Below are 10483 nucleotides of genomic sequence, written 5' to 3' on the forward strand. Positions count from 1 at the left end.
GGTGTTCTTTGGAAGGAATGATGCTAAAGCTGAAACTCCAGTACTTTGGCCACCTCATGCGAAGGGTTGACTCATTGGAAAAGACTCTGATGCTGGGAGGGATTGGGGGCACGAGGAAAAGGGGACAACAGAGGATGAGATAGCTGGATGGCATCACTGACTCGATGGACGTGAGTCTGAGTGAACTCCGGGAGTTGGTGATGGACAGGGAGGCCTGGCGTGCTGCGATTCGTGGGGTCACAAAGAGTTGGACACGACTGAGCGACTGAACTGAAGTGAATATTTAGTCTCTTGTACTCCATCAATAGCTATCCTCTCTGAGTTTTTACTTTATGTTGGACACCACACATCTATCACTTCGTTTAATCCCCATTTACGGAAGAGAAAACTGAGGCCAGAAAGGTGAAGCAACTTACACAAAATCATTCAGATAATAAGAGCCAGGATTCAAATATATTCTGTGTAATATCCCAATCCATGCTCTATTTAAACCACTGTACTATATAGCCTCTTTTTTAAATATTGCCTCTTTAAATGAATAATTTTGTAACTGTGAACCCACATATACATAATATAGAAAAGGGCAACTTATTACAAATTATTAATTACAATCATGCTTTCATGTAGCTACCAAGTACTATGAGGTAAATATCTTTTCCTTTTTATGTTCAAAGATACTACAACCATTTTTATGAGCTCTAATTTCTACCTATGTATGTAATGTACTCAATTTTCTAAATAAAAATAAGGAACAGAAATGCAAAAGTTTATGCAAAAGTTTTTGCAAAAGTTTTGCAAAAATGTACAGTAACTTGTAATATAAATTCCTAAAACATTTAAACACCAAAAACTTCAACTTTTCATCATGAGAACGTATTAAGAGTCTGCCAAGTCATTTTGCTTTCCTTGACATTTTCATTCCAAAAGTACAATATCAATGTGAATGATAAAAATTCTAATTATGCTTTTTCTAGTCTTGCAAGAAGCAAGAGGTCTTAAATATCTTCTGAAATCCTCAAGAGTAAATGATGAACCCAGTAGTCTCTCCTTATATTCCAAAAAGTTTGAATAAGCAAACTTTGGAATACTAATTATCAAAGTCAGTAGACAAATATGGCCTCTCCTTGAAATCACTAGGGTAACAAAGATCAAGATATTCCTACAGATATGTTACATAAGCTTTGCTTGACAGGTCCACGTAAAAAAAGCTAATTATACACTATGATACAGGTAACTTTTTAGAGATCAAAAGTGACCTTAAGCATACCACAGATACCTTCCTTACTGATACACTAAGCGTTTGTTACTGCACCATTGTAATTATAGCACTAGTACAGTACATCCACAATTTTATCTCATAACAACATTTAAGCAATGTAGCTATCTTTTTCATGCCAACTCTCAATTATCATCATTCATAGGCATTAGAGATTGGGAGGAGTCAGGACAGGTTGCTTGAGTGTACAGAATTTTGGACATGGCTGCTAAGAAATTGGATCACATATAAACTGTGCTTCCCATTTATAAGTGAAGTGAAGTCGCTCAGTCGTGTCTGACTCTTTGGGACCCCATGGATTATAGCCTGCTAGGCTCCTCTGTCCATGGAATTCTCCAGGGGAAAATTGGAGTGGGTTGCCATTTCCTTCTCCAGGGGATCTTCCTGACCCAGGGATCGAACCCAGGTCTCCCACATTGCAGGCAGACGCTTTACCGTCTGAGCCACCAGGGAAGTCCCATTTATAAGCCTTGCAGTTAACTCATGGCCAGTTTCTGTTCTCTTCAACTTCCTTTTACTTTCATAATTTTGCAACTACTCATTCTTCCCCTATAGAAATAACTCACCTTTCCCTTTGTCCTTCCTAGGACATACTAAGATGACCAGAGAAGAGCTAAATGTATAGATTAGACTGGGAGGAGTGCAGAAGAAAAGAAGCACTAATTATTATTCTTCCCTGGCCAGGAGAGCTCTGGAAACTGCTCTTCTGTGTTTCCCATTTGTAGTGATACACTCGTTTGGTAAAAAAGGAGAAAATATTTCTATATTGTCCTTTTCTTGTCCCTACTTACTCTAAGGACAAGCTATTAATAGACAAGATAGCACTGCGTTTACTTTAGCTTTCTGTCTTAAAAAATTATTTCTCAAAATATTTTTAACCATTCAGTCCAAGTGAACAAAAGATAACAGATAACCTTGTGACAAATATTTGTAGAAGAACTGATGAATTGCCCATTCCTTTTATATGCCTGATTGTATATTTCAAAGTACAGCCTTACCAGCTTTATAATACCTCAGCAATTTTACTCACCTGCCTTGTTGCAAGCTGCTTAAATAGCACAACTCATGTCACAAACAACATGTCAGCAATTGTCACTAAATGGAAAAAATTTTTTTAATTTTCAAGTAATTTTAGTTTTACAGAACAGTTGCAAAGATAGTACAGAGAGTTCCCATGTACTCTTAACCCTGTTTCCCCTAATGTTAACATCGTATGTAATCAGGATACCTTTATCAAAACAAAGAAATTAACACCAGCACAGAACTATTAAACAAACTATGGACTTGATGCAGACTTCTACAGTTCTCCCACTGATGTCCTTTTCTCATTCCAAGATCCAGTTGGAGATTGCATTCAGCTGTCCTGTTTCCTTGGTCTTCTCCAATATAGGACAATTTCTTGATCTTTCTTTGTCTTTCATGACCTTGACACTTTGAAGAGTAGTAGCCTGGTGGGCTGCCGTCTATGGGGTCGCACAGAGTCTGACACGACTGACGCGACTTAGCAGCAGCAGCAGCAGCAGCCTGGTATTTTGTAGATTTCCCTCAGTTTGTCTCATGTTTCCCATGGAATTATACTTTGTGGGGAAACCATCACACAGATGATGATATCAGTTAATCATGGCAGGAAGTACATGGCATTGACATGATCTATTACTGGAGATGTTGACTTTGATCACTGGGTTAAGGTGGTGTCTGCAAATTTCTTCACCACAGTTACTGTGTTTCTCTTTCATATTCTCTTCATCAAAAGTGAGTTACTGAGTCCAGCCCACAGTCAAAGGGAGGAGAATTAAGCTCCCTGCCTCCTGGAGGGAGTGAAGAATCTGCAGGCAGTGTGGGAGACCTGGGTTCAATCCCTGGGTTGGGAAGATCCCCTGGAGGAGGGCATGGCAACCCACTCCAGTATGCTTGCCTGGAGAATCCCCATGGACAGAGGAGGCTGGTGGACTATAGTCCATGGGGTCGCAGAGTTGGACACAACTGAGAGACTAAGCACAGCACAGCACAGACCTAGAGTTAATACCACCAGTATTAAACATACTGGGGGAGGTAGTTTGAGGCTATGCAAATTACCTGTTTCACCTTAAAGCTTTGCATCAGTTATTACTGTTATTCTAATGATGATTCCCTATTTCTCCATTCCTTCCACATTTAATTGGAACTCAGCTTAAAGGACTTCTCTGTGTCTGTCTTTTGAATCTTGAAACCTCAGTGGCCACAGACCTCAATTAGTATTCCCACCAGGAGTGCAAGGCAATGATACAGACTCTGTCCTTTACCTACAACCACCCCTAGAGTCTGAACAACTCCAATTTAAGTCAGATTTGAGAAGAAAGCTATCTTATCTAAAATGCACTTTCTGGGCTGTTTTGCATCAGGCTTAGAAATATCTGTGGTGTGAATTTTACAGTCTTGTAACTATGGCCAGTATTTTTAAACAAATGCAAATTCATTCTACGTACTCCTTTGACTGTATTCTAGCAGCAGTCTCATGGACTACATTCTCACCCAGAGGCAGAATATGAATTCAAATAGCAATGTTATAGCAGATCTACAATTAAAACTAGACTTTGAAAGTGCAATGACAGTTTAATCGAGCATATCAAGTGGCATGGTACTCAGTGAATACAAACTATATTTTAGAGACATTGAAAATTCTGGCAAAAGTATTTTAAAAAAATACACAAGTATAAGCACTAATGCATTTTAACTGGAATTTTAATGTCTGCTTTTTAGTGTTTGAGATTTATTTCCAGTCCAATGCACCAAATAACTATTTGAGTAATGATTTTTTTCTTAGTTGATTATTAACTGAGCCCCTTATAGACAAGTTATTTATTAACCTTCCTAGAGAAAGTCATGGCTCCTAATCTGAACATATTATCTGCTCATATTGTTGGTCAGATTGCTTAGCCAAAAAAAAAGAGAAATGAACCCATCTGTGCCTATTTGATCCAAAGGCCTAGAAACATCTTTAAGTAGAAAGATAAATCATGTGATGTTTCTCTTAAGAAATGTGTTTTGATAATTCCAGGGTGGGAAGCCTTTCAGTGTATTCAGTGTTTTATTTCCTCATAGAACTAGCTTGAGGGGTTAGCATTCAAGAGGTCTATGAAACTAAGTAAAACTTACTCAATTATAGTTGTATTTTCAGGAAATTCCCATTAAAAAGCTATCCTTGCATTACAGGTAATTTCTCGGCATACCCGGAAGCTGCTGGGAATTGAAGAGCCATTATTCACACGCTCCATCCGCCTTCCCTACAGAGACAATATTGGCTTATTTTTAGAGCGAAAAGGTCATAGTGGAGTTAAGTCTGATTCCTTGACCTTGTCTGAATTTGCGCGAGAAGTGGGATTACAGGATCATGCTCCACGGGTGGCCACCCTTGAAAATGACGCAGCATTATAGTCCACTGACCTGTAGGGCAAGCTGGCTCACTTAACTTGAAAATCAAACTAAATTATGTGGGGGAAGAAATGAGGCATTTCTGTGTTTTCTTTCTCCTCTTCATTCAGAATCAGAGTTTGAACTGCTGGTCCATTCCTAGTTCTGCCACTGACTCACAGCGCCCTCCCTTTATTTATGTTTCAACTTCGCCCCTTGTTAAAACAAAGATAGCAACAGCTCTCTTTCGGGGTAACTGTAAGACTTCCTGATAAATTCTTCTACTTCATCTGGTTTTGGAACACATTGGGAAAACATAACTGAAAGTAAAATCACCTGCCAGCTCAGATAATCCCAGATAATTATTGAATCAGCATTAAATCAGACCGTGATGCCCATTATAGGCAGGTCACTAAAGAGATTGTTGAGACAAAGACCTCTTACTCTTTTATATAGCCAGGCAGATATGATCTATTCTTGACATGTTAACTGTCTGTATCCAAAAGAAATTAAAACTTTTCATATCTTTATGACAAACAGAAAGTTACTACCTGGAGCCAAGCCCTTAGGCTAAACTCCCAGCGTCAGGAAGACAAAGTGCCCCTGAAATGCTCACATTTCAAAGTGGCCCCAACAGCCCTGCCCCCAGAAGACCATCCTGGGATGGAAAACTGGCAGAAGGTTTATTCACTTTTAAAAAAATATTAGCATACATCTCCAAAACAGAGAAAAAGGATTAAAATTACATGTTTTAAAAGAAAATGTTTTGTGAAAAAGTAGGGGTGGGGGGAGTTCTCATTCCTTTTTGGCATCAGAGAACAAAAAATTTTAAATATCTTTTTAGATTTGTATTTACCCGTTAAAACAGCATGGCTTATAGAAGTATCACAGACCATGGAGTAGGTCTGGGGTTTGTCTACAAGGCTTTCTATGCGGTACCACCAGACTTTTATAAAATGAAATACAGACCAGCGGCTACGCATGACTGGACTGCTCACAAGAAATTAAAAATACTTTTTGTTGCTTGAATGACTCCGATTCCTTTCATAGACTTTCACTTCTCTTTCTTTTCCCAGGGACACTTCTTAATCCAAAAAACCACTGTACCCTATCCAGTTCCTTACACCTGAATGAATATTCAAAGGAATCCTTTTTTATTTTTCCCAGTGAGAGAAAGAACAGTGCCTCAATTTAGCTTTCATACCAAGAATATTAATATTTGATGGTGAACCTAATCTTTTCCCCAAGCAGACTAACAAAATTTTATCTTGGACCATTTAAGATAGTACCATTGAGTCTGCTTGGCTCACAAGCATGCAAAAGAGAAAAATGTAAATGATTAACCTAAGACCTTGGTGGTTTCAATGTACGGTGAATGGCTTTGTTCGAAAGTACTTTAACATTTGGCTAAAAATAGTTCTGTTTAGTGACAGCATAGTCACCACCATCCTTTCTCAACTTGATTGTTACTAATACTGTTTTCTATTCTGATTGACATAAAGCAATTGCAAAACTTGAAATAAATCTGAACTGTGCTGTGCTTAGTTGCTCATTCGTGTCCGACTCTTTGTGACCCCCTGGACTGTAGTCGACCAGGCTCCTCTGTCCATGGGGATTCTCCAGGCAAGAACACTGTGATTGTTTACCACACATCTTATTTTTCTATCCAAACTGTAGGAAAATCAAGGTGTTTCATTTGTTAGCTACACACTACTATAGGAAAAGACTGTAACTATCTACTGTAGCTACATATTGTAGTTACATACTGCTACAGGAATGTACATACTGTAGAGAATGTAGTTACATACTGCTACAGGAATGTACATACTGTAGAGAATGTAGTTACATACTGCTACAGGAATGTACATACTGTAGAGAATGTAGTTACATACTGCTACAGGAATGTACATACTGTAGAGAATGTAGTTACATACTGCTATAGGAATGTATATACTGTATAGAATGTAGTTACATACTGCTATAGGAAAAGAATGCTACAGAAAAAGTATGTAACCATCTAATAATGACAGTATAGCTTCTTGAATTTAGTGTTTAGATGAGGGAGAATTTGAATTTACTGAACTGATATTTAGTTGCTGGGAAAGCAGCTTACTTAAATGTGTCAGGTTATGTAGTTTCATTCAGTTGCTTCCAAAAGCCAGACACACCCAAACATACTGATGTAAAGAACTGCTTGTTTTATTCTAAATTTTAAAGAGCCATCAGTACAATTTTCTAATTTCCTCGCTGCCTAACATACGGGAAACACCAGACAATCACATGACTTCCACTGACAGTTGAGATAATCAAAGCACTACCTGATTAGAAGGAGAAAAATTCATGATTCCTGAGAGGTCTCTTCTCTTATTGGGATGGAGAACCCGTGGAAACCTCTGGCTGTTCTTGTTCTTTGGTTAGGGAGATGCCAAATGAGTCACAATACAGATGGGTAAAGCAGTCCTGAAAAGTAGTGCTGTTTGAGAGGTACTGGCTAAAGGGAGTTTCCTTGAGTTGCACAGTAGTCAGATCAAACAAGGGGAAAGGCCTGGGGTAGGGAAAAAAAATACTGTTACTTTTTTATGTCTGTTCAATACATCTGATTTTCTGTTAAACATTGCCTTTAAAGAAAGTTTTCCTCCACTTGGAAATAAGGTTCTTCATTTTCTATACCAAACTAATTAAAAATCTTAATTAAAATTTCATCTGGATCTATTCAATATGTGGATTTAATTGTACTTATGAGTTTTCACATGTACAATTCTCTAAATACATTTGGGGACGCATTCATAATTGGGGAATGATAATAAAATCAACATCCTTTTTGGTATATTTTCCTTGAATTTAGATAGAAAATACATAAGAGGATCATAGAAATTAGAAATGGGAGAGACCTCATTTCTTTTACAATCCTCTTTAAAAAAAAAGATAACCTCTTCAACTGTAAAGAGAAAGAAAGAGAGTTAACATGCAAATAAAAATGGGGCAGTGTTAAGTATTAGTCTATAGTGGAATTCAAGTTAAAAACATTAAGATGTAGAGTTTTAGAGTATTTAAAAAATGAAGAGTAAGGCAAGGATATATGCTCTAACCACACTTATTCAACATACCACTGGAAGTTATAGCCAGTGCAATAAGGCAAGAAAAGGAAACAAAAGGCATACAGATGGGAAAGGGAGAACTGAAGTCATCAGTATTTGTAGATGACATTATTGTCTATGTAGAAAAATCCCAAAAAATTACAAAAAAATCTCCTAGAGCTAATAAATGAATTCAGCAAGGTCACAGGATATAAAATAAACACAGAAAAATAAATTTTGTTTATATATATTAGCAGTGAACACTTGGGCAATGAAATTAAAAATGTAGTTCCTTTCACACACACAAAATGGAATACTTAGTGTAAATCAAAACATGTAAAGGACTTGTGTACTGAAAACTACTGATGAAAATGCTGATGAAATAAGATAAACAGAGACATATACTGTGTACATGGATGGAAAAACTCAACATTATAAAGATGTCACTTCTCCATGAATCGATCTATACATGTAATGGTAAAACAAAAATTAGTGACAACACCAAATGCTGGTGAAGATGTAGAGAAACTGAATTATACATTCCTAGTGCTGTAAAAAGAAATAACAACTTTGAAAAACAGTTTCGTAGTGTCTTAAAAAAATTATGCAACCAGTCATTGCACTCCTAAGCATCTGTCCCAGAGAAATGAAAACTTATGTTTATACAAAAACCTGTACATGAATGTTCAGAGCATCTGTATGCTTAATAAATACCCCAAAACTGGAAACATCCCAAATGTCCTTCAACAAGTGAATGGTTTAACAAACTGTGGTACATACATATGCCATGAAAACTACCCAGCAATAAAAGGGAACAAACTGTTGATACACACAGCAACCTGGATGAATCTCCAGTGAATTTTGCTGAATGAAAAAGGCCAGTCCCCAAAGTTGCACAATACATGATTCTATTTATATAGTACTCTTGAACTGACAAGATCATAGAAATGGAGAACAGCTCAATGGTTGCCAGTTTAGGAAGAAACAACACGAAGGATCCCTAGTTACAGAGCTGTTTTACATCTTGACTGTGTCAGTGTCGATGTCCTGGTTGTGGTATTGGCTATAGTTTTACAAATATCTACATGTAGCTATTGTACTATGGTTTGTTCGGGCACATGGGGTTTCTTTGTATTCTCAATAACTGCATGTGAATCAAAATAATCTTTTAAAAAGTTTTTTAAAGGGAGGGGGATAGAATTAAAAAGTTTAATCCACCAGGAAGGTATAAAAATATGCACTTCTGTGCATCAGATGATATGACTTCAAACTTTATAAAACAAAGATTAGAAATATAAAGATAATTTGAGAAACTACAATGATAGTGGAAAGATTAATATCCCTTGCCTCCCATTCCAACATCATCTGATGAAAAAAGACTGTAGAGCAGCACTTCTCCAACTGTAATGGGCATATCACCTGGGAGTTTGTAAAAGTGCAGATTCTGATTCCATACATCTGGGGTGGGGCCCTGGAATCTACATTTCTAAACAAATGCACAGATGCTGGCATGGCTGTCAGGCAGTTTGAGTAGCAAGGATATGTTGGAAAGGGGAGACATAAAGTGAAAAAATACTCTGAATGATAAGACTACCCCTATACACATGCAGCTTTCTTTCCCTAAGTTGGGTCCCAAAGACTTAAAGATACCAATATTCAGTCTTTCCCACAATCACAGAAAGCTAACCAATCTGATCACATGGACCACAGCCTTGTCTAACTCAATGAAACTATGAGCCATGCCATGTAGGGCCACCCAACAGACAGGTCATGGTGGAGAGATCTGACAGAACGTGGTCCACTGGAGAAGGGAATGGCAAACCACTTCAGTATTCTTGCCTTGAGAACCCCATAAACAGTATGAAAAGGCAAAAAGATAAGACACTGAAAAATGAACTGCCCAGGTCAGTAGGTATCTAATATGTTACTGGAGATCAGTGGAGAAATAACTCCAGAAAGAATGAAGAGACGGAGCCAAAGCAAAAACACCCAGTTGTGGATGTGACTGGTGATGGAAATAAAGTCCAATGCTGTAAAGAACAATATTGCATAGAAACCTGGAATGTTAGGTCCATGAATCAAAGCAAATTGGAAGTGGTCAAACAGATGGCAAGAGTGAATATTGATGTTTTAGGAATGAGTGAACTAAAATGGACTGGAATGGATGAATTTAACTCAGACGGCCATTATATCTACTACTGTGGGCATGGAGTAGCCATCATAGTCAACAAAAGAGTCTGAAATGCAGTACTTGGATGCAATCTCAAAAATGACAGAATGATCACTGTTCGTTTCCAAGGCAAACCATTCAATATCACAGTAATCCAAATCTATGCCCCAACCAGTAATGCTGAAGAAGCCAAAGTTGAAGCTGAAGTTGAACGGTTCTATGAAGACCTACAAGACCTTCTAGAACTAACACCTTGCCGGGGTCCAGCCCCGGTGGATCCAGGGAATTCGAAGCGGGGACGGCGTCGGCGAGGATCAGGAAACAATTGCTTAATTAAATGTTAATTAAGGATATAAAGAGTAATAGAATGAGGATAGCTCAGTAAAATTCAGTGAAGAAAAGAGGCTGAAATAAGGATAGCTCAGTGAGGAAATTCAGTGGAGAAAAGAGGCTGAATAATTCAGCCAGAAGGTAAGAGAAAGAACGACATGGTGAGACCAAGTTTCAGTGAACAAGGCCCGCACTTTATTTTCCAAAGTAGTTTTTATACCTTAAGTTATGCATAGAGGA

General features: G+C 37.8%; 2 protein-coding genes across 2 annotated transcripts in view; one reads left to right on the forward strand and one right to left on the reverse strand.

The window, feature by feature from the left end:
• The window catches only part of SAMD15 (sterile alpha motif domain containing 15), an 11686-nt gene extending 5478 nt beyond the window's left edge, over window positions 1–6208 (forward strand). Inside the window, exon 3 of the mRNA XM_010844387.1 lies at window positions 4469–6208. Within this exon, the coding sequence (XP_010842689.1) occupies window positions 4469–4690 (222 nt within the window). The 3' untranslated portion in view covers window positions 4691–6208. The remainder of the gene's footprint in view (window positions 1–4468) is intronic.
• Window positions 6209–6351: 143 nt separating this feature from the next.
• Window positions 6352–10483, reverse strand: part of NOXRED1 (NADP-dependent oxidoreductase domain containing 1) — a 23289-nt gene continuing 19157 nt past the window's right edge. Inside the window, exon 7 of the mRNA XM_010844388.1 lies at window positions 6352–7211. Within this exon, the coding sequence (XP_010842690.1) occupies window positions 7031–7211 (181 nt within the window). The 3' untranslated portion in view covers window positions 6352–7030. The remainder of the gene's footprint in view (window positions 7212–10483) is intronic.

The sequence above is a fragment of the Bison bison genome, unplaced genomic scaffold (genome assembly GCF_000754665.1).
Source record: "Bison bison bison isolate TAMUID 2011002044 unplaced genomic scaffold, Bison_UMD1.0 scf7180017864201, whole genome shotgun sequence".
Taxonomy (NCBI): Eukaryota; Metazoa; Chordata; class Mammalia; order Artiodactyla; family Bovidae; genus Bison; species Bison bison.